At 38.6% G+C, this 26,020-nt stretch overlaps 1 protein-coding gene across 12 annotated transcripts in view; it reads right to left on the reverse strand.

The window, feature by feature from the left end:
• The window catches only part of rbfox1 (RNA binding fox-1 homolog 1), a 108,399-nt gene extending 91,141 nt beyond the window's left edge, over positions 1-17,258 (reverse strand). For 5 of the 12 annotated variants that reach the window (XR_004698561.2, XM_035180491.2, XM_035180482.2 and 2 more), the window contains exon 1: positions 16,934-17,256. Coding sequence is in view for 10 of the 12 variants with exons in the window: in XM_035180491.2 (XP_035036382.1) it covers positions 16,934-17,029 (96 nt within the window). In the remaining 2 variants the exon portion in view is untranslated. Of the gene's footprint in view, positions 1-16,933 lie in introns of all 12 variants that reach the window. The other 7 variants (XM_035180490.2, XM_035180481.2, XM_035180486.2 and 4 more) reach the window with 3 other exon arrangements.
• Between the last annotated feature and the right edge of the window lie 8,762 nt (positions 17,259-26,020).

The raw sequence follows: 26,020 nt of genomic DNA on the forward strand, positions 1-26,020 counted from the left end.
ACAAGAAGCTAGAGGAGACTAAGCTTCTGCCAAACGATCATGGGAATAATATGGTGAACATTGCTGTGAGTTACTTGGCTTGATTATTGTTATTAGGATGCAAATGCTAGCATTGCTTCCTTCAGATCTTAAGAGTGATCTTTAACAAAATGCTAGCCTACATGTGCAGGTCAATACTGTCTTTTTTTTACCTGGTGTTATGCATCATAAATGGTCATCTGGGTGCAGAGATATGTGTGACTGATGTTGATTACATTATGGTTCAGTAATACAGATTATTGATGAAAAATATAATGTTTGAACATGTGGTTAAAAGAGTTAATTAGTCTACATGATTTATTACGTTTGATTGATTGCAAAACCTTCTTCCTCAGCTCATTAAATCCATGCAGCCATATGACATGTTAATAATCTGCAGACCTCACTTCAGTAATGTGCTGGACCACATTGAAGGCCCGGCTACTCAGCTGACGTCCTCACCTGCTATAATTTTACAATTGACCAAAGTGTTTCCTGTACATTAATTGATTTGTGGCCCACTAGACTATTAACATTGACCGCTACATATTGACATTTTTCCTTTTTTTCCCGACTGATCCAAATGAGTAAAATATCTTATTGATTTGCTCAGCCTCTCCATATCCATCTCTCTTAGCAATTTTCTTTCCATTTGTTGAGATCTAAGAAGACTTTTTTTTCAACCTTCTCTTACCCTGTTTTTCAGTGTTGGGGTATGTACAACATTATAAAGTAATGTGCTGCTGTGATTATAAGAAAAAAACTGAAATTTGAATTGTAATCTTTGATTTAACTTCAATCAAAAATGTGTTAATGGCCACTATGTTAATGTATTCTAACTTAGAGTTTTGTGATGTGACTGAATGTGATTTGACAAAGCATCATCAGAGATTTTCTTTGGTCTCAAGGACAAAAATAATATTTATCTAGAATACAACTAAAGGCCAAGTCATGGTTGCCACACCAGCATGGCTTTGAGGATCTGTATGACATCTATAGCCATGTCCACAAAGGTCCATGCTGACCACTATACAAACCCTGTGTGCACATCTGTTCCCAGCCCAAATTTAGTGTCTATGCACAGTTGCAGTACAGGCACCCCTACGGCACAAGAACGAGGAAAGCAAAATGGACTCTTGTTTAGTGTACTGTCTTCTTCGCTCCAAATCGCTCACACAATTTCAGCCAATATGAACTTTAAGAAATGCTGTTAAAGCGAACACAAGACTGGAGCAAAACAAATGAAAGTCATTACAGTGACTGAGCAGAACACAGTGCTGGGAGGTGGGAGGGACCCACACATACACATACCAATTAGCTTGCTAAAGCTATCTAGTTTGTCTAGCTATGAGTGACAATTCCAGGAGTAGCACACAAATGTTTTGATGCAGAAATGTTGTATGAAGAAGAGGGCTTCTGCCTGAGAGCTTCCTGATGGCGAGAAGCCCACAGTCATCCCGAGCCGTTTGAACTGCTGGCACAGATGGCTGGTGCTGAGACAGCAGGGGCTGAAGCAATCAATGTGTATATACATATCAATATAGTGTAGTATTGAAGAAGGTCCACTACTAAGTCCCTCTGGTGCCATTGGACATCAGCCTCATCTATAAAACAGGGCATAAGATTCGTACTAAATGGCGTTTGCAAAACAAAAATCTGATTTATAAAACCGTTCGCACGTACACCTGAACACAATGTTCCCTTTATAAATCACAGTCCACCTGGAAATGTTCGTACGTGGATCTGCCTCAAAGTCGGCCCTCTGCACGCCCACATTCATAAATGGTCAATACAAAGCATCTTATGAATATTTAATTATCCTGCTGACCAATGGGTTTCTACTGTGAGTCATGGCATCAAGCGATGAGAAGAACAAGCACAACTCTCTGACACTGACATCGAGGTCATTGTTAGTGAGGTGGAGGTGAAGAAAGACATATTGTTTGGTGGCCACAGCAGTGATGTCATTAATAAATAAAATACACTGATACACTGCTGCTGCTGCTGCAGATAAAACAGTGAGTGAGAGTGAGGACGATAAAAATAAAAAAAGATCAAATTCAAATGTCGAGACAAAAAATTATCGCTTCACACTGTCAGAAGGTGAGGGAACTTGTTGTATCGCCTATACGTATTTTAATAATCCAAAACTCCAGGATTGTTAAATTCAGATTCAGCTGTGATGTCCCCAATCTATAGGATTTATCAAAATTATATTTATAAGATGATTAAAAGAGGCTCTACATAGAAAGGTAAATATTATACAGTGTTAATCATACCACACACAAACCTGTAGGCTAATAAACCAGAGTGGTGAGAACTTGTGTTTGTACTGGGATGGTTCAGTTCTGTCGGGTCACAACGGTATTTATATATTTAGAGCAATTGGACCCTATCAGTGGGACCCTAACCTCCACTCTGGGATATTATTTGGAAAATATTAAAAACTATTAATGACTCAACTCTTCAACTCCACTGTTTAATGGAATCTGAACGTAATTTGCTGTAAGTTGTTTTATATATTTTGCAATTGAAGGTTCTTATGGAACAGTTTTGTCACGCTGGCACAAATAACGCTTTTGGTTATGATGTTAATGATGAAGTGAATCAATAATCTGCTTCAGTTCACCTCCTCACATCTGCATCGTCATTTTCCCTATCTCCCATCTCCAAAATGTTCATAAGCATGGGTCAGAGTGAGTATGAAAGTGCACACATTATCCTGTCAAATTTGTTTTTATAGATCCCAGCGCCTGCGTTAGAAGTTGCATACGCAACTTTCAGGCCCCATTTTGTGTGAAAGCAACGGTTATAAATGAGGCCCCTGTTCCTTGAATGACCAAAATGAGTGCTGTGTCCATATTCTCAGCAGGAAGTCAAACCCATTTCTGCTGGGTGTTGGCCTCCACCAGTGTTGTCCCTTGGCATCAATCTAAAGCGATGGATTGCTTTTGTTGGAGTAGCATGTCTACCCCAATTCAAAAATGATCTCAGGGTATTTTTCTCAAGTTAAGTTATAGGATAGAATCTGAGCCTCAACGTCTGTCATGAGCTTTGACCTAGTGAGAAAAAAAACTAAATTGCGGATGGAAACAACTTAGTTCCCTCTGCAGGACAGCTGGGCTCAGCCTCAAAGATAGTGTGAGGAGAAGCTCCTCACACTATAAAGCCTAGTGGAAACTCGGAATGGAGAAACTGCACCTTTGAATCAAAAGGAGCCAAAAGTCTCCTGGACTGTCCCCATTGGAGATCTTCTAGGCAAAGATTCTATATTTCATCTGATTTCAAAATGATACCACATCAAGAGCTGAAAAACATAGCTATGAAGAGGGAAATCTGTGCCCCCCGACCTGACCCCAAATAAAAGAATGGATCGATGGATGGAGGTGAAGTGATATTTTCAGAGAGTGGAGTACAATTATTCTAATCTTGAATATACTTAAGGGGAAAAGTAACTTTTAAGAGACTGACGCTTGGGAGTTAGTATTAGTATGAACGCAATACTACTTTAACAAGATATACCATAAACATGTAAAAGAATGAGACGCTAACTAAACGAAAACCAGCAGGCTTTGCAGTGTGTGTGCGTGCGTGCGTGCGTGTGTGTGTGTGTGTGTACTTCTTCAGCCTGTAAGGCTCAATGTGACCCAGATAGCATAAAGGATTTCACGCATTCGGGATCCCTCTAAATTAAAGACACTCACTTCTCTTTCTTCTCTCTCTCGCTCCTCTCTGTCATGGGGAGAGCAGGGAGAGGGATGTGTGAGTGGAGGATTGAAATGGTGTCATGGACAGAGGAGAAAACACATTTCCTCCTCCCCTCCTTCTCATCCATCCCCTCTTCTTGCTAAATCATCAAAAGGAGTTAAATGCCAACAGACATAATGAGGTTGTGGAGTCTATCACTCCCCCACCCCTGTTTTCTACATCTCTACTTCGCTCACTCCTCTGCTATTTTCCTTCATGCATTTTCTCTTACAATAGCAAGGTCTAAGTAAGAGACTACTCAGATCAAAAATGAAACATATGAAATGGTTCATAGTTTCTTATTCCTTGGACTAACACCAGCAAATAAAGTCATCTATGAACGGCACACAAAGGGCATACCAAAGGCTATCTGTCTTCCATTGACTTAAAGAACTCCATGTCTCACCCCATCTTTTACTTCTGTTGTACAAAATATCATTCAACCCATGCTTCACTGTTCCACCTGCTTCTTCAACATGCTCTAAACTAACAAACTTCATGCCCCCGGTTTGTAATGCAGGCTTTCTGTAGACAAGTGTTTCTGTTCTTGAGCTGAGAAACTACTGGTGATATCATCAGAGCTGGCGAGGACATATTCAACTTTTGTCACAGGTTTAGCTTCTCTGCTGGTGAGATAACTGGCCTTAGTGTGTACATTTGGTGGAGTGCCACTTTAAAATCACATCAATGAGTCACTCTGTTGCACTGGGCACCATGATGGCTTGACTTTGACTCATTCTTACACACCTCATCCTGTTACCATTAATGGAGCGACACCTGCGAGCTAGTTCAGGCAGCCAACTCGAGCTGTGCTGCTCCAATCATTTAAGATACATCATGTGACATACCTCACTCCCCCAATCATCTATAATACACACCCACCTTATTAGATGGTCTATTTATGCAGAGAACATTTCCCATCATTCCCTTTCCTTGCCCTACCTAGTGCGTCAGTATTGCTGCCAGTCGCTTTAGCCCCTCCACCACCCAAGCATCCATTAGCTCATCACTCCCATCATATCTTGGATTTTGACACATACAGATAGTGAAATATACTATGCTGCTGTAAAGGTTAAAAACTCCTCTCTGCTGAGTGAACCTACCGGTTGAAAGCACATCTGTCTGCTTATTGCCCTATGCTTCCCTGTCAATCCTGAGCATCCTTTAAATAAAACCAGGTCTGGACTTTACACATTGCTTTGTTTAGTCTTCATCAATAATTGAGGCAATGGAAATGCTTGTGTCAGCAGTTATTGAACACTGCAGAATATGAGAAGATACATACCAGGTCAGAATGCAGTAATTCAACTTGATATGAATGAAACAGAGAAACTCAAAGACACATTAGACCTTTGTTTTTGTTAGTTTGTTTACATCAGGGAAAGCTTTTTCGTTGGTCTCGTCCTCACTCCATCCACAGGTCTCTTAAATAACTTGATGACTGATAAGACACATCAGAGTGGATGTTCCAACCTTTCTTTCTGGTGGTGCTGTATATTATTATTATCTTGGTTGAATAAATACCTGTATTGTCGTTCGGTCAATCTCCATCGCATTGCTATTTGATCACCCTAAACTCATTTTAATATCAGATGTAAATGAAGTATATAGTGCAGCTTACTTATTTTAATTTCCAGACTTGATCATTCCAATCAATTGTATTAATAGAGCAATTACTCACAAATTTGCCTGACTTTGCTGCTGAACTGCAAACAACTCCCTTGGTTTTCTTCTATAAGCCTCACAAAAGAAAAAACCTTTACATTGGAGCTTGTATTCAGTAGGGAACCAATGGACTTAGAGATGAGAGTGCCAGACAGTTTAGTGAAGTCAAGTGTTGATATACAAACTAACACATTGTTGGTTTGGGTCTTTTCTTCCATGATTGGAGGTCACCACCTGCTGTTCTCTAACTCCTCAGTCTGCCCTCCCTCTGTTTTGAAAGCATAATCCTTTCTTCTGCAGCAAGAGGCAGGATAATAAGGTCAGTGAGACCATAAACGCAGGTGTGTGTCTGCAGATGTGAGGGAGAGAGCCAGAGAAGGATAGAGAGAGAGAAATAGAGAGAGAGAGGGGTTATTATATCTGAATGCGTGTGAGAGAAATAAGTTGGTAATAGCACATGTGTGTGTGTGTGTGGTGTGTGTGTGTGTGTGTGTGTGTGTGTGTGTGTGTGTGTGTGTGTGTGTGTGTGTGTGTGAACAAGTGAGAGAAAGAAAGGTAATTATCTGACGGTGAATGTGTGTGATATCAGTCTTGTGTGTGTGTTCAGTACAGAGCTGTGGTAGCTTGGCTAAATACCCCCTAAAACTCAATAATTAACATATTGTAGCTCAACTGTTTAATCGGGAAACAAGCAGAAGATAAAATTGAATTCTTACATGCTTCTAAGTCTTACATGATTTCATCTTCACCTTGTCCCTGAACAGAGGGAACCCAGTATCTGTGACAAACTAGTTCAAACATATCATATCAATATCGATGCAAAAATATATCTTCATAAAGTGTTGAAATTAATATAAATAACATTGTAAATTGTGACTGTCAAAAACATGTCCCTGACCGTACGTTTAGGAAGAAAACACAAGAAAGGGAAAGATCGCACCCCCACACACACACCACACACACACACACACACACACACACACACACACGCACACACGCACACACGATCATAGATTGGCAAACTATTGTATGGATAGGTTACCAAACATATTAGTCTATTAATCATGCATATCCAAAGTAAAGACCATTGTATTCAATGCAGCAGACATGTCTCTCGAGTCAACATTAACTTTCCAGCCACTGTGTTTACAGCCAGACACACACACGTACACAAAATACAGCTGATGGGACATACTCTGGAGGAAAAGGCATTCGCACGTAGAGAAACAGGTGTAAGTACACACAAAGTGTGCGTATGTGTGTCAGTGTAAATGCTTCTTTAACTCTGGTCAACATATTAGAATACTCCAGAGGAGGGTGGGCTATATGAATGCATTATATTAAGTAATTGCAGGTACACAGCAAAATTGTGGAGTTGAAAAAACAAGGTAAACAAAATGATTGTCTCATTCAGACTGTTGAGGGATCCTGTTGGGGTGTTGAGGAGAGTGTTTTAAGACTACACTTAGTGTTAAATGCAGCTTGTTACGGTGCCCACCAAAAAGTTGATGCTGTCCCCAAACTTAATGAAGGCGCTTCATAACTTAACACCTTTTGTAGGATGTCGCAGCTTGTGCAAATAGTGATTTGTAAATGTTGGCCACACAAATAAAATTGTACTTAATTTGATATAGGCTATTGTAGTGTATTGGCCTTAGATGGGCAGAATCCCAGCATTCTCTGAGACAATATTGTATCTATTTTTTGTTCTGAGACTGATACAGAGATATTAGTTGGCATGTCTTTATCATAATTCTTTATTACAATTCAAATCATTATTAATCATATATGTGCAATTGTTGTTGCTGTTGAAAATGACTCAATGTGGCACCATGCATGAAACCAATTCCCACAAAAGAAAGACTAATTCTGCATTAAAGTTAATTCTATGGTTTCATACTTATACTCAAAAAGCTTGTTCAAAGGGCCAACATTTACTTTGTAGCTATTAGGAAACTGCATACACAGAGAGTGAGAGAGACCTTCTATACAATAACATATTTGTAACAGAGGTGTTGAAATAAAAATGAAAACAGTGCCATTCTGATACAGTACATGTAATGTTCATGTAATGTTTTCCCGAGATTTGGATAATTTTTTTATTTGCACTGGTGCATTTAGTATGTGAGCTGCTGTTCAGCTAAATGTTGGTAAACAGAAGAGTGGTGTGGACAGTGCATAGTAGATAAATGTGTGTAACTAACTACAACAACACACGTTTGAGTCATCAGCAGGAAGAACACAACCTGTATGTTGCTCTCCAGTCTCCACAGCTGTCTACCTGCTGTTTGGAATATGTGGAAATGCATTTTTGAACAAAGAATGCTGAAGTTGGTTTCCTTTGGCCTACTTCTCTATTCTCTCTTCTGTCTAATCCGCTTCCTTCATCCTTTATCGCTCTCCCTCTCTTCCCCCCGCTCTCTCTCTTTCCATCTTCTACTCCATTCATCCGTGCAGTGCTGGCGTATCATTACGTGAACACAACCATGGACTGTGTGTGTGTGTGTGTGTGTGTGTGTGTTAGAGTGAGTTAGTGAGTGTGAGTGGAGAGAGAGAGGGGGAGACATAGAATGGGCATGTGCAATGAACAGGAAATGACACAGCACCTCAGAACAGGACATACACACTCCTACCATATCAGTAACACATATACACACGCGGTAATTGCAACATAATTTCATTTGAATTACTTGTTTGGGGAGGCACAACATTCTGACTTGTGCGTACCAGAAGTTGTGACTTTAAACTCCATAGGAACATGACTGGGCCCAAAAATGGAGAGAAAAAAATTACTGATTGATGAAATTAAATGAAAATGAAAAAATACTAATTTGTATCTTTTATATGTCTATAATATGGGAGCCATGTAGAGTACAGCAATGAATGCCAGCGAGTGGGAGGTAAAATGAGCAATGTAGTGAATTGTAATGAGAGGTTATGGATATGAAATAGGGAAATACTACTCACAGACACTTTTTCTTTGTGAAATCTACCTAGTCGTGAGTGGGAAAAAAAGTTTTGCTCTGGCTTTATAATGGCTGGTGTTTTAGGGACTCATGATCAGAACCCAAAGCAGATAGCATTGTGTTCTGTAACCTTCTATTTCCGACTCTAAGTTCTCCCAGAGGCGTTATATGGTTGCCTAAGTCACAGGCCCTGCCATGTGTCACTGAGCTCTTTCAATTTTTGGATGTCTACAACAAACAATCCTCTCCAGCTCTACATGCATGACAGAATAAAGCACTGACAACTTATGTAAACTTGTCATGAAAGTCCTGAAAAGGCACCTCTCCTCTTCTGATTCAATGTTTTTGTTCACTTGGAAATTAAGGAAATAACTCATCCACAGACATTGGAAAAATGGTGTCAAAACACATGGTAAACAGCCCAAATCACGGTGCAAAGTGACCCCTATGCTTTTTGTTTCAGGGCCTTTATCTTCTTTTGGTTCAACAGGAGAATGTTCGCTGTACATTCCAACCCATTAATCTGGATTTTAGGCTAAAGTCGCACATCTGTCCTGTTCTGTATAGTAAAAACAATACATGAAACTAATGGTGTTGTCAGCCACAGAATTGAAACCACACGAGAATGGATTTCATATCTGTACATCATATGAAACTTAATTTATTTAAATACCAATAAAAACTACAGTCCAGTTGGTTCTGTATCATTTTACAGTTAAATGAAATATAGCTATCTTCCAGACAATTTACATTATGAGATTATCTACACTAATAAAAATCAAGTAAATTTGTGAGAACTGTTTGACAAAAGAATATACATTTTTAACAGTCACTATTAGAAGAATTATTAATTGCCAAAAGTGGCAGTTTCCAACAATTAAAAAATGTTTGACCTTGATCTGACAACATTTTAGTGATATGTTTGAGTTCGATCTCCACATCGCACATATTATTTGTCATCAGTAAATGACCTGCACCCTTCTGTGCTGCCTGCACCCCAACACTATTAAAGCTCTGATTTTTCAGTTTTTAACCACAAACCAAGTTCAGCTAAATTATACTATTTTAGTATACGCTAAATTATTATATTTGTTACCTTCAACAACTCCCATCAAAACCTACATGTACACACTGTCAGTCTGTCTCTCATTACTGTACAAACTTTATCCATAGGAAAAGTGCTTCCTTCCCTTGTCCATACTCCAAGCCCTCTGATTCCTGATAATTCTACAAATCTTTAAAAACACATCAGAAATATATATTTTTTATATATTTTGCAATTGGCCCCTTTAGATTTTCGCAAATGTTACAGAGCTGTATCACTGAGGAAAAATATAAATAAGGTTAGAGAAAGATCAGCCAAAAATAAAATAAACACTGAGTTGTCTCTTCACTTCACCAAAGAATAAAACTAAACTTATATCCGATTACTGGTAAGAATCCAGAAATCCTAACAGGAAAGCAAAAACAGTGTACACAGCCTTTTTCTATCTATGCAGCAGAATGTTACAGACACTATCTTACCAGAAGCTTGAGCTGTCTCTCTACCATTCTGACAATAGTACTTTTAATCTGCTCTTTGAACAAGAGATGCTTCTCAACAAGGTCTCATACATTATATTGTTTTTACTGCTAATGCTTTCAAAATAAGGTATTTAAGCAAACTATTTTTACACATAATCTTGTCGATATGTTATGCCTTTTATCATATGGAGCAATGAAATGATACAAAGGAAGGACAGAAATAGCTTACGTCCCTGGCCAGAGCCAAATCTCCATCTCAAGCTACAGTGTTCCTATTTCTAAAATCCTCCAGCTATTCATAGTATAAGGGACACGACTGCTGTATTGTAAATATGGTTGATGGGGGCTGGAATGGGAACAAGCCGTGTACTCCTACTGACCTCAGCTTTTCTCCCATTCCCACCGGATAGTGCTTTACTTTGTCATTAACTTCAACAATAAAGGTCTTCAACATAGATTCAAACCCAGGTCTCCTGTACAACACAGCCTCAAATAAGATAACACTGCAAATTAAAGGGACACACAGACTTGATCATTCAAATCATATATCAGACATACATCACTCAGGTGCTGCTGTAATTGTTTGTGGTGTTCCTACTTTCGCGGATTCTGATTTAGTTTCTGTTTATTTTGTTACACAATCAAAATAAACTTGAACTTGAAACACATAGCTGCACTAGATTTAATTAAAATTACCTGGTGTTGGAACAGTGTTAAAATGACAGTTTGATCTATGTATCTAGGAGGAAAAAACATTCTATCTTTCTTCTCAACATTCCAAGATTAAGGTAAGATTTTTTTCCTTTTTGTTCTCTTTCCTCAAAAAATGCTTGGTTAGTAACAAAATCCAAACTTATAAATGTGTACATGCTTCTGTGGGTGAAGCACTGCATTTTAAGGTGGAACAGATTAATTAAACATTTCATTTTGAACATTTACACTATTGAGCAAAATATTATAAAAGCTAAAATATAAATGAATGCTTTGGGAAATGACATGGGTTAAATGGATAGTGTAAACAAATCATTTGACTCATCACTTCACTTATAATGTGCTTAAGTGGCGCATACACCAACAAATAAGACAGCTATCAATATATGAATCAACTGTGTGCCACAGTGAAGATCTATGCAGTCAGTGATGCTGGTTTGATTGTTAAGATCAACAATGATTATGTTCATTTAGAGATGCTGCTCATCAGGCAGAACCAATGACCAGTACTTTTCACAGCACATTTTATTTAGCTATTCAAAGCTAAAAATATTCCTGATTCTCATTCTTTTCATTGAAAGCAGAGGAGTGATATGTACAGAGTTGACGATGACTCACAACCAAACATCAGCTCTGGGCTATAAAAATAGATCGTAAGATTTAAAATTAGAAAGACACACACAACAGTGGGAATTCTTTTAGACACTGAGCTTTAAAGACATGATGACATCAGACATGACTATAATCCTTTTTGAATATTTTTCTTTGTTGATATTTTAATTTTCTCCCAAAGGATTGTGGATTGTGGCTTCACTACCTCAATATATGCAATAGTAATGCATCTGTCTTTTTTAAGGGTTTAAATGTGTTCATATTTATAGATGTGTAGTAATTAAAGTAAGTAGAACAGTATGTAATACTTTAACACAACAGAGAAATAAAAAGGACAATATTTGTTATTTATTTTCATAATTTTAAGCAGGATGTAGGGCAAAGAGATATGGCCAAAAATTGTGGGGAGAAAAAATAATTTCTGTGGAAATGTGTATTATACTGAATGTGTCACGTGAGCAGTTGTCGTACAGGAGATGTTGTTTTTAGGGACTACTTTTTATTTTTCATGCTGAAACTTCCGAAATTCATAATTAATCATCAGAGACAGGGTGAATCAAAATGTACATACAAAAATTATCAATGTGCAGTAAACTCTCTCACTCACACACACACACACACACACACACACACACACACATAATCCCGTAAGGCCTTCAGATGTATTCAAAATGTCTTACATGGCTCTACTATATATAGCTTCAAAGACCCAGATTCTCAATATGAGAGGCCCTTTGAGAGATAATTAATACTTGGTCCCACACACACTACCATACTCTCTCAGACACACTACTATACTCTCTCACATGTACCATCAGAGTCTCTCACACACACTACCAAGAGAGATAATTCATAATTGGTCTTGACCTTAACATCATAATCTCAGACATACACCACTATACTCTTACACAAACACTGATATACTCAGTTACATGCACAATCATAATCTCTCTTATTTACTATCATACTCTCATTCACACAAGACTACATATGTCCATGTAATGATATGTATACAAGACTGATCTCTCTTGCACAGAGACATTATATTTGAAACAGAGTAATAGCACATGTAAGAGAAATGAATAGTACATGTGAATGCAAATAACCATGTGTGAGGAACAGAATGACAGGGAATGTAAGACAGAATGATATAATATTTGAATGATGGAGAATGATGGTGTATGTGAGAGAAAGAAGCAGTGTGTGTGAGAGAGTATGAAAGTACATGTAAGAGACGACAGTAGTGTTTGTGAGAGAGTATACTGGTCTGTGTGAGACCAAGTATTAATTATCTTTCATTGGGCCTGTCATATCTCTATGTAGGCAAGGCACACATGCATGCATGCACGTACTTACACATACGCACACACACACTCACAAACATTGTTCTGGCATAACATGCCAACACATTTGCACAATTTGGAGTACTCGAACATCACTATCTGAAAAGAAAGCTCTCTCACACACACAGACACACATGCACTCACAGTGTGGGGAGGAATGGATGAAAGAGCTGGATAAAGGAATGTGACTAATGGAGGAAAGTTGCTTAATGACAAATTGTCAGATTGCAGAAGCCATTTTCTTTGCTCGTCATTTAGTTCTTTCATCCCAGAGTGCCGTTAAAATATTCCTCTGCTTCAGGCTTCTGGTCGGTCACACTCTCATTTCATCTAAGTCGCTTCCCTGCATTTTCTCTCTCTCCCTGCTTTTCTAGACATGGCAGCAGAATACCCACAATTTGGATGTTCTCAAAAACTGGGTCATAAAAAAACACTGCGTGTTGAACAACTCTGCACGCTTTGACTGTAAACACAGTATAATGAAAATAAAGAGTTGTGTTCATTGTGAGAGGCCAATATGAGGTTTACAGCAGGTTTGAAAAGGCATTGCATTTTATTGTAGCTTTTGTTGCTGTTGTATTGCGTCTGTGAGCTAAATGAGCACCTCTTCCACTTTAAAACACAACTGGACAGAAAGGCCCATTTAGAAAAAAATGACGTGAACATATTTTGTCCATTCACAAGTTGGTGTGTAACAACTAAACTGTCAAAACAGAAGTGCCAAACATCGTGAGCCTATGTCACCTCCCCCCAAGTCCTCAGCCTCTCTGCCTCTCTGATCTGAGATGACTAATTCATCAGTGTGTAAATCTATCCCTGCCCCGACTCAGCACATGCAAGTCAGCTCATTTTGTGCAGGTGTTTTCAATAGCAATGAGTGGCTGCTACAGGTCTCACACTATATGCAACACAGTGATGGATGTGTAACAGTGTAGTGCCATCTACTGGGACTCATCACAGCTGATGATTGATCTGTGGGCTGTATAATGATCAAGGAACAAGAGGCCAGTGTACGACAGCAACCTACAGGCTGTAAACACTGCTCCAGCTATCATGATCATGTTTCCATTCCCCAGCTTCTTTATTCAGAGAAATGTTGTTTGTATATTCATTGTCATATAAACACACATACACACTCGAAACGTTCACTTAACACAAATCATACACACTCAGAGGAGCGACGAAAGAAGAAAGAATTATTACTTTTCAGTTAAAAGACATTATTCCCCCCAAAAATCAGTACCTGAACAATCTCATGTTTTCTCTTTACTGATGGATTAGTTGAAATAAAAGTCTGATCAGTCACTATCTATCGCCAAATGAGGTAGCATGGTGGTGATTAAGCCTTTAGCTCACAGATAAAGTTTTTTTTGTGTTTTTATATTTGCAATATTATAACATTATGAAATTCGAAAAAATGCTGTATTCATTTGCTGAGAATGCAAAACAAATACTTCCTACTTCTGCAGCTTCACATCAAACGCATTTTACTACAGGAAAATGAGTGGACTTGTTGTGTAAAATACTCACAGGAAATGCAAATATGTAATTTAGTATCAAAAAACGTGTGTAAAAAACAACACTGGTCATCTTGGCCATTTTCTGACAGTGGATGAGTTTGAAATATGTAAAGCAGTAATGGAAAGAGCAGCTCAGGAGCAGCCACAGACCCTGTTCACACACTAATGTCATTCCTAAAAGATCCAATCACAAGTGGACAACGCAAAGCACATGTGTGAATGCATCCTCATGCATCCTCATGCATCCTGACATCCGATCATTCAGACCACCTTTGCAGATGGTATTGACCTCCTTTGACCCGCTACAGTTTCACAATGAAATGAAAGTATCAACACCACAACTGGGTTAAATATTCCATAGTAGAGCGGGACGGAGTGCATTGATTCACATAGCAGCTCATGAGTCCACTCTCTCTCTCTCTCTCTCTCTCTCTCTCTCTCTCTCTGAGTCTTAATACCACAACACACACAGTGACAATATACACATCTGTATAGTCAGACTGGGTAAAACCATAATTGGGTCTTTGCAAAATAAAAGGACGATTATCTATATTTGTATATAGAGAAGTACGACCTGATCCTAAGTGGTTTCAGGAGACAAATTTAGGATCCATTTTAATGTCAGGTGTGAACAGACAGACTGTGATCGGTTCTCTTAGGACACATGTTAATACTGGGTCTGAGCAGCTAAAGATGTTAGATGAAGAGCTGTCATACACCTCCAACTTCTCCACCAGGTATCCAGCTCCCTTTATTGTGTCCTGCTACTTGCATACTCATGCTGTGAGCAGCATAAAATCACTTCACAACTACTCACAGATCGATGGGAAAAGGAAAACTATTGTTTTAGTCTTAAATCACTTCATTTTCTGCTACATTTACATCTGATGTACACACTACTCTGGAGTTTTCAAGTCCCTAAAGCGGACACTGTACCTTCCTGGTTCTAATCAGTCTTAACTCAACAACCAGTGATGAATTCAAAGTGTCAATAACAGTTCCACCTCGTCATCAGTACAAGAAAATCCATGCTTTTACTTTTCAACTTGGCTGTTTTATCATTCTTGTTTTTTTCTGTAACCACGAAGACAATATGCTTCTTGTTGACGTTGGGATACACATGACACATTTTCAGGTGTTTTAGTGTGTACAGAAATCATTTCTGAAATGCTCATATAGACGTAAATTTGCATTTTAAAATAAAACTGTTTTAATATTGCCTCAAAACAAATTTCCTGTTACCATCAGTTAAATGGTCAGTATTTGTATAAACCATTTAACTTGGTGACCATTCAAAGTGCTTTACAGTACTGTTTCACTCATTCACACACACACCTATGCATCTGTGGGCGGCACTTTCTAATGTGCGGTATAGAGAGTGGGGAAGACTGGGAGAGTCTTTGAGATCAGCACTTTCAACATTACATGTGCTGACTACAGTAGGTATGGCCAGTCCTTTTGGCACTAGTTCACAAAACAGAAACATCCTATTATTATCTTATTATTTTGTCCAAATCCTTGTGCAGTAAATACACACACAACCACATAAACATATATATATATATATATATATATATATATACTACTTGTGTAGGCATGAAGATACTTTTAATTATTTTGTATACAGCTCCTACCAAGACTGATCAGACAGGAATATCATGCTAACATAAAAATGTACCATGTTTAAGACTACTAAAATTCAAATTAATTAAATGATATAAACATAAAATGGCTAAACTACATTTGTGTTTATGTGACAGTATTTTTTTTCATGTTTGAAATATAAAATATAAAACATTTTTAAATTCAAATAAGTAATTGTTGTAGAACAAAGACTTGTAACACAAATTGGCAAACTGACTTCTGTCCATTCAGTGGTATTGAAATTAAGCTATGACCGAAAATCATCAAAAAGCAAAAATGACAACACCACATATTTTACATTTTCAAACGTGAAAATAAAATATTAAAAGATTAGTTTTTCTAATATTTGCAGCCACAGATTTCTAAATGTTATCATTTAAGTTACTTAATGCTGAACCAGAATATGAACCTTTAATAAATAAACCAAACCGTCCACCCAGCTGACTGGAGAGTGATCTCGAAGACTGAATCAAACTATTTTAGTTGTTTCATGCTTTTAAAGATCATCTACATCGCAAACAAAGAAGGAAAAGAAGCCTATGTTAAATCTGATCTAATCTATTCCATTAGGTCATTCTGTTATCAATAAATTACCAATTAATCCTTTCATCAAAGTCAATCACAGAGATGTTGTTTTTAAAATATTCACACCGCATTATTCATTTGCAAGGAACTGTGGGCGCTACACAGAAAATCCCCAAAATCTGAATGTGAACCAAAATTAAAAATAACTTTGATAAATAGACGTGACATTTGAAGCCTTATTAACACACTGACTTGGTGAACAATGTGATTCATGTGCTCACTGTAAACATTAGAAAAGGGAGATTGTAGTGCACTCTGTGAGCATGGTACTAAACTTAATGCTGCTTCATAGGTTACACAACAAATGGGTTGTCGTGATTCATGGCCTCTCCAACTAACTGATGTAAACAGCATCCAAGTAAACCTCGTCGCCACAGAGAGCCCCGGTACCAACTGTGCACAGGACCGACGCTTCTCCAACTGGCACAAACTGTCGCTACGCATTTGCAGACGCATTGACAGATGCTGCATACACCCCGTGTCTCTCTCATCCCACCCTGGAGGAACGAGCATGTCCATGTAATGATATGTGTACAAGAGGTGTTTTCATGCACACGATAACACACGCACGCACACGCACGCACACGCACTCACTCACCTGCTGTAAATACATGAAGGTGAGGGCGGCGCAGGACAGCTGGGGACAGGCGTCCACGTTGGGTAACGCTACGCATGTTCCTCCAGGATGCTGCATGTTCCCTCCTCTGGCTGACAACACAAACCCCCTCGACCCCGACAATACTCAACCGCGGCGTGAGGCACAGGCGGGAGCAGGAGAGAGGGGGAGGAGAGAGAGAGAAAGAAAGGTACAAAGAAAGAAATCGAAAGAAGGAGAGTGGCCAGAGATGGAGCTTCAAAGGAAGCAGCAGCCGGTCCCGTACGGTTGAGACGCGAGTGTTTTCTGCTCGCAAGAAGGTGGGACGAGAGAGAGAGAGGGGGAGAGAGAGAGAGAGAGAGAGAGAGAGAGAGAGAGAGAGAGAGAGAGAGAGAGAGAGAGAGAGAGCAAGCGAGCGAGGGAGAGAGAGAGGGGGAGAGGGAGAGAGAGAGAGAGGAGAACTACTGCATGTGTGTGTGTGTGTGTGTGTGTGTGTGTGTGTGTGTGTGTGTGTGTGTGCGTGTGTGTGGAGGAAAGCCAGCAGTCAGTGTGACTGCGATCACTGGAGCGTGAGGGAGGCAGAAAATTGTCTGTCTGTGTGTGTGTGTGTGTGTCAGAGAGTCCAGCTATGTGTTTTGTTTCCTGCAAAAATGCTGATCTCTCTCTCTCTCTCTCTCTCTCTCTCTCTCTCTCTCTCTCTCCCCATTCTCTTGATGAATTGAAGTTGCCTGACATGTGTTACTGGAGGCAATCCTGGATGCTGACTGCAGCAACAATATCCTTCATGCTTCCCTCTCTCTCCATCCATAGTTTTATACCAGTCAGTTGTTGTTTGTACATGAAAACATTCAGTTATTAGTGATAGTTTCTCCACTGTGGTCATCAGTTCTTTTCACTGGTGTTTTGCAGGTTCTGAATGGAGGCACATCAACATCATGAGTTACGCATTGGGCCGGGTGTGTTCGATAACATCTCTATCTCTCTCTCATTCTGCAGCCCTCCTATCACTGAGGGAGCGTCCCTCTCCCCTGTTAGAACACATGGCAGCTCATTATTTGGTCAAATTATATTCTAAATAAATTACTTTTTTGAGCTTCTGACTTGTGTGTCTCTCCTTCTTTGTGTCTCTCTCAGTCTTTGAGCCGGGCTGTGACAAATCGTGTATTGTGTGACCTGGTTTAGATTTGTGTAGTGTAGCTGATTTTGCTTGATAGTCAATGGCTTGATGGGCAGAGATCTTTTAAGCGGTGGGTGTTTTCTGGCTAAAGTTGCATGCTCTTGGTCGTGTGTGGGACACATCAGACTTTAATGAAGCTACCATGAATACTGGATTATCTTTTGAACAGTGTTGCAAATATTGGAATTTGAAGTCAAAAGACTTAACTGGATGGGCGCAGGTCAAGGATGCAGTATTAACAGTAATGAGTTGTTTGAGGCCAAAAGTTAAGGTTCGGGTGAAGACAGATAGACAGACACACAAGGCATAAATTTAACACCTATAAACTCGACACCTTTTAATTCTTGTAACTTTTAATTCTTCACCTTTGCTTCATTTAGTATTTGCTGATCTATGACTGATCTATATGCAATTAGCATTGCATCTATTGTGTCCGCTCTAACTCTGTTCATCAAACTAACCCTAACCTCTGCTTTTCCTCTGGGTTGCTAGAATCAACCACATCAGAATACTCTCACAAAACATGGTAATATAGGAATATAGAGTTGGCGATTTGTAGGGGGAGATCCCATCCTCTCTAAAACGCAATGAAAAAAAACATTCCCTTTAATAGGCTGCAAATTCTGCCATCTCCTCTCCACCTGCCCCACCTCCCCTTTGAGAAAAAATGCTGCATGTGCAGATAAAGAATTTGTGTGTGCAGGTGGATATGTCCGTCTTTCACCAGATCGGACTGACACCGGTATTGACAGGAGTCACAGCGATAACCTCTGTCATGGCAACAGCATTCATAGAATCACTTCCTGCTATTTGTCAACAAAGTAAAAGCACAACATTCGTTTTGTTGCAGCAATGCTCTATATCAGGTTGAATGACAGAGCTTTTTTTTGCAAAGTTGTGAACTTGGGTCTTAACATTGTGTCAATTGCTTAACAGACCTCTGAAATAGCAGACATGCAGTGTATACAAAAAATAACACAGATTATGTAAATCATTCAAACCTATATATAAACCACAGTGATAAAGAAAATTCTGTTTCATTTGATGAAAATCATTGACAATAAAATTTCCATTGTATATAAAAAGTAGGATGAATGCAAAGTTTTCTAAATTGACTTACTTTACCTAACAACATCAACATACAAGATTATATTGTTTGTGGAGGCCTCACTAACGAGGAATAATCCTCAAGTAGCTCCAGAGCAGTAACACAGGCTAAGAAAACAGCCCATTCTAAACAAGCATGCTAAGAACAGGAACTGAACTAGTTCTGTTAATGCTGCTCACTGAATCACAAAAGCTGCAGTTCATTTTTTTTAAAGTTGGAACCAAATGTCGTCAAAAAGAACAGGAGATTGGCGCTCTTCGCCCTACCTCATAAACACACTTATCGTCCGTCACAGTCTAAATGAGCATCAGCAGCACTGGGAGTATTTAGCATAAACTTGTCAGATATCACTTTTGCTGTGCACGTTCGGTACCCTACTGCAGGGACACACCACCCCCAACCAATCAGCTCCGCAAGTTAATTATCTGGAGATACTTCACAAAGTAATATTCACACCAAGTTTGGTCAAAATTAATCCATGCATGAGTTATCTTGCTCAAATGCACACAGACACACACACAGGTGTGAAAACTATTCGGTGCTGCACGCATGGTAATGAAGCATGAATTAGAACTGCTCGAAATCAATTCTTGTTTAAAAATCATGGTATAGACAGCAGTAATCTAGAGACATCTCAGTACCACGAACAGATCTGAAATGAACTTAACTGACTATCTGAAGCTGTTCTCTCTCTAGATACCTGGATAAAATGGAATGTTGGAAAATGGAATACTCTTTTTGAGTCTGTCATTTGTACACAGTTTAACGATGGAAATAGTCAACCATGGCCTTGATTGTCCATTTTGCTCATTATATGTCTTGCAGCATAGGGAAACACATCATGGGCAAGTCAACAATGTTACAAACTTGATTTTAAGTGGAGAGGTCATTGTTGCAGAGGTATTGCATTGAGCTTAATCAGAATTGGGAAGAGAGGCAGCTGTAGTTGCTTGCTATCAGAGAGGTTGTGAAAGATAGTTTAATCAGAATAAACTTGAACTTGGGGATACAGTGTGGGGGCCAACAACTCCCCTCCGTGATCAGATGGCACAACTTCAAATCCCTCAGAATGTCATTGATTATGTCAGTGAGTTCTGGCAGTCGTCTGTAGCTGAGGCCACAAACAAAAAATAAAGCATCTTTACAAGTTTAGTTCGGGCGTTTGAGGGCACAGCGGCATTTCCACTCGTTCCACCATTTCAGGTGATGCTGTGAAACAGCGTGGAAGCATGTGAGTTTTGTATTCACTGCTAATGCCATCGTGGCAATCAGCCTCTCAATTATGATTCCTTCAGTGTTAATAATTAAGGATTTTATCTGGAGCTAAATTATCAGCAGAGGTCTCCTCTCTTAAGCAATTGGACCTATGTGATTAAAACCAGTGAGATAGTGAATAGGGCAGTTTCACGTTTAAAATCTGTTCAGTATATACAAGGGCTGTGAGCCAAGTTGTTATAAATGTTTGTTTCTCTGACAAGTTGAAATTCCACAGAACGTAGGCCAGTCTTTTGGAATAATAAGGGGGACTATGGTGTTGCCCGTCATTATTAAAGCTTACCGCGGATCAGTACCTCCTATACACTTTGTACAGCTATTGAACATGCCAAAAACTCTTCAAGTATTATAGAATAGACACAGAAAAAGAAAAATGCTTTCCTGTCCTCAGTTGTGTTGACAGTTTTTTTCAAAATAAACTTTCAGTATATTGCTCCTTTAAGCAGAAAAAAAGCTAACGTTTCCTTGCCAAAGATGACTGACAGCATACACACTAAAGAGGGACTGTTGTTGGGTCAAGCCTGTAAATTGACAGTGCACCTTGACATTTTAAAAGACTATGAGTAATTTTAATACAAAGGTTAAAAAAGCCAGAGTACGATATTTTTCTGACCTTATTGAAAAGAACAGACGCAACTCCAGGACTTTGTTTAATGTTATTAACCGTGCCACAGAGACTCCTCCAAATGTCAACATGGACTCCTCCCCCGGGAAATGACTAGAATTTGTAATCTTCACCAACAACATCTCCAGCATTCCCTCTCTTGCACAGGACACAATTTGTAGTCCTTTGGCAGAATATCTATAGACACCCATTGAAGCGATTAATACTATAAAACCCTCACCATGTCATCTAGACATCCTTCATGTGAGATTTCTGAGAGAAGTATTTAGATCTGTTAGCCACTATATTCTCCACCTGATTAGCATCTTACTATTGACTGTCTCTGTCTCTGCTTATTTACAGAATGCCAGTGTGATACACCCTCTAATAAAAGTCATCTTTAGAACCTAACCACCTGAGCATTTTCAGTCATGTTTCAAAATTGTCCTGTCTCAAGGTTTCAGAGATGTTTACATTGTCTTTTTAAACGGCAACAGACTGTGAAACATTTCACGTGAGCATAGGACAAACCACAAAACTGAGAAATTATGAATGATCTGCTGATGTTTAAAAATCTTCAGTCTTCAATCTTTTACTGTAGCCGTCGGCAAATCATGTTGTGTTGATGGCCTGTGGGGTAGCTCAGAGGTCTGTCTCTGGACCTATCTTGTTCTCTTGTTACCCCCAGGACATGACATTTACAAACATAATGTGAGCTTCAATCTATGCAGATGGCATACAATTATGTTTCTCATCAACCCCAATGACTTTTATCAAATGAATACACTCGGACCACTTCCTCAAATGCTGGATAGTCCAGAATTGCCTGCAGTTAAATATTGTTAAGACTGAGATTAATGTTTGCATGATACAGCCATTGCATACACTTTAAAACATCATATGCCTGTTAACATAATCATCCAGTGCTATTTTTGAATCTCAGAAAGTTCCCCATATGTACTTAATTTTTTCGCTCCTTCGGACAACTGTAACTCAATCAACTCCATGAACTTCATGGACCACACACACACACACACACACACACACACACACACACACACACACACACACACACATTTTTGAGAAAGCCTCTCAAAAATACCAGAATATCCTATTATTCATCATTAAAAGAAGAAAATATAAACAACCCAAATTTCTCCTCAGCACTGTAGCCAGGCTGACAGAGACTCATAGCTCTATTGATCCATCTAATCCTCTAACTCTGCGGAGCACTGATTCCATGAGGTTCTTGACAAACCATGATGGTTCATGAATAGCACAGATATACTGTCTAGTACAGAAACATTAAAACCACATGTAGCTCCAAATTTATATTTGGACCCCTTTTCTTCGATAAATCTCTCTGAGCTGACTTTACAAGTCTCCACTTGTCTATTAGACCCTATCCCAACTAGATGCTTTACAGAAGTCTTTCCTTGAGTTGATGGTGCCATATTAAATCAAATTAATGTGTTTCTTTTAACTGGCCACACACTGAAGGATTTGAAGTAGTAGTGGTAATTAAACCTCTTCTTAAAAAAATTTACTCTTGACACAAATGTTTAAGCTTAATATAGATCCATATTAGACCTTCCGTTCATTTTCAAAATCCTTAAAAATGCTGTTGTTAATCAGATATACGATTTCTTTTTGTTATTTGTTTGAAGAATTTCATGATTTAGAATCCATCACAGCACAGAACCAGCACTGTTAAAGTTAATGCCTCAGATAATGGACTCACCTCAAGCGTTTCCTGCTGGATCTTAGTACCACATTTGACACCATAGATCATAAGAATCTGTTCCAAAGACTGGAACAACATGTAGGGATTAAAAGAACAGCACTTAGCTGGTTTAAGTCATGCTTATCAGATAGATCCAATTTGTTAATGTTAACAATGACTCCTCCATGCACACAATAGTTATTTAGGGAGTACCACAACAGTCTGTACTTAGACCCATACTTTTCATTTTGTACATGCTATCTTCATCAGAAAGCACCACAAACCATTGTTATGCAGATGGCCCATAACTTTTAACATAGAAACATTTTCTGACCAGATTGATCACCAATCAATCTACCAGATTAGCTTGGTCCCCAGCTCTACTGTGAGGAACCTTGGAGTTTCTAGGACAGCCTTCTTCCACCTGCGTAATGTCATGTAAACTAGAAACATCCTGTTTCAAAAAGATTGCTGAGAAACTATTTAATGCTTTTGTTTCTCTTGACAGGATTATTGTAACTGGCATTCCACTTCTCCTCTCTTCCCCATTTTTCTCCACTCACCCCAACCACCCCATGGTGTATGTTAGGATTTGACACTATACAAATAAAACTGAATTGAATGTAAATCAATTTAATTGATATGGTTTGTGATTCCACAACTACAACGAATACAATATTATAATATTAACCCCATAATTTTGCAACTTTCAACTAATTTGACTTGACAGTGTGAAGACATCACTGCTGCAGATGGAGCACATACTGTTTGTGCTACTCTCAGATGGCTTTAAAGAGAGTCACCAGAGTGAAGGAAAGACCATCAGAACAGATTACTAGTTCTTGTTGGATTGCAGAGCTGTCAAGAATCAGCCCGTGCACTGCCGCTTAGTAGACCCTTAAAGTGTACATTTGATATCAACTATGCAGATCTGTGTGTGGATCTCAAAAAACGTGACTGGACACGAGAGTCAAGAAAATATGTGATTTTTTGTTTTGACCCTGTAAAGGGGGAAAAAATCGTTTTAGCCTGAGCAAATTGCTGCAACTGCATAGCCCCAGGCTATGAGCTGCCTTTTTATTAATTTATTAAATTAAGATACACTCCCTCTTCTTTGCTCGGCTTTCTCTCTAGCTCAATCCTTGGACCACATCTTTATTTTGCTACAACATGGATGCATTAGTGAAGACTTATCGGCATAAACACTCTAGGACAAAAATGTCCTATTACAATGACAATTGAGCAAATGCATTTTTAATTCAACCCTACGTAATAAAGAGTCCAGGGTTTCCTCAAAATGTTGCAAAGAAACAAAGATTACTGTACATTCCTAAATAAAATGAGGTATTCCAATCCCTAAACCAACTGCTAGCATGGAACAACTTCTGTAGCACAGTTCCACCAAAGCATCAATGTCATGCTCACAGGAATTTACTTTTACTGACACAACTTAAAAGTGAGCAAAACGTGGCAACTTTAAGATGGAAGAAAATGAGTAACAGAGGCCTATCTATTATGTAAACCTTTACTCAAAGTAGCACCCATCATTCATGTTCAGTTCAGGGTTATAATGTTCTGAGACACAACATTTTTTTTCGTCATTTATTTGTTATTGAGTATGTTTACAAAAGATATCTTTGTACAGTTCAGAATTTTCATTCTTTTTGTAAAATGTTACTTGAACATTGAAGTGAAATAAAACAAATATATTCCATATGGACACATAAAATGGTAAATGTACCTTACTGAAATCAATCAAAACATGAAACTGATATTCCAAAATTCACTCATAATTCAAAATCTTTAAAAAATGTACTGTGTTGACAGAGAACCATTGCATGCTTAACAGAGAAATGAACAACAGCTGTTATTTTATGTTGTTTGGTTGCACATGAGCAAGTGAGTATAACATGAAGTCATGAGGATGTCGTCTTTACACACACAGAAAATGATGGTTAAACTGTCATGGTTCAAACATTAGGTGTCACATGATGTCAGCTTTTCAGTTACAGATTAATTCAATCGGTAATGTAGGTATGCAAACTACTTCAGGATGCTGTTTGTCAACTCCATTTTAAATGGTTCACAAAGCTTGCCGAGGCCTTCGAGGAATATTCTGATGTCCTAATTTGTTCACAATATTACTTAAGCTTGCACATAGTAAATGACTGTGGCAGCCACTGCATCATTATGTTTGTTAAAACTACAACCATGTAGTTCTGTAAAAATTTCAAATTTTTGACAGGTATAGTTATTTTTTCTTTGTGCTGATGTGGCATGAAACAGACTATCATTGCAACTCATTTCTAAATTATTTTTCTTTCTTGTTTGAGCCAAAAAAAAACTAATTGCCTTGCTCGGCCAGTGACAGTATTAAAAAAGAAAATGGTAGAAAATGCATGAATTCCTATGCCCTCCCTGTCCCAGTTGTTGTCAGTAGATTTGCAGTGTCTGGTCTGCTTCTTTTCCTCACATTTTTCAGTGGCCATACAGTCCTCATGAAACACCAAGTGCTGTTGGGAGAAAGAAGAAACTGTCATAGCTAAAAGCTCAATGACGAAGCCCTAAATGACTAAGTAATGAGCTTGGGTCAAGGGGTGTCTGTTCTACACTGCTGAAGCCAGTTCAGAGGGGTTTGACACCCATCATGCTCTGCCACCTGGTATTGTATTGGGTTTTATATCCATTTTTCTGCACACAGTTGTGTTGGTTATACTGTACTCATCAAAGTAGAGCTGTAGAATTATTCTGTATGAATCTGAATATAAAATCTCAGAAAACCGTGAAGATTACCAATTACAATTTTTTGATTTTGCGTGATATTATTAAAAAGAATACACTGAAATAAATTCAATTTTATTTGTGTAGCACAGAATCAAAACATACATTATCTTAAGGCACTTAACATAGTAAGATCGAGATCGTACAATAATACAGAGAAACCCAACAGCTCCCACAAGGAGAAAACGCTGTGGAGAGAAAAAAAAACCTTTTAAGAGGAAGAAACCTCTAGCAGAACCAGAGAAAGATGGGGAAGAGAGGTAGGTGGAAAAGATGGGAGGGAAGAGAGGCTACTTATTCCACATACATCTGTCTGCCTGTCTGTATGTAGAATGCATATATCGCGAACCATTCATCTTATCAGCTCTATAATTGGCAAGTGCATTTTTTATTTTTTTTTAAATAGTTTATTTGGCCATTTT

The sequence above is a fragment of the Hippoglossus stenolepis genome, chromosome 16 (genome assembly GCF_022539355.2).
Source record: "Hippoglossus stenolepis isolate QCI-W04-F060 chromosome 16, HSTE1.2, whole genome shotgun sequence".
NCBI lineage: Eukaryota > Metazoa > Chordata > Actinopteri > Pleuronectiformes > Pleuronectidae > Hippoglossus > Hippoglossus stenolepis.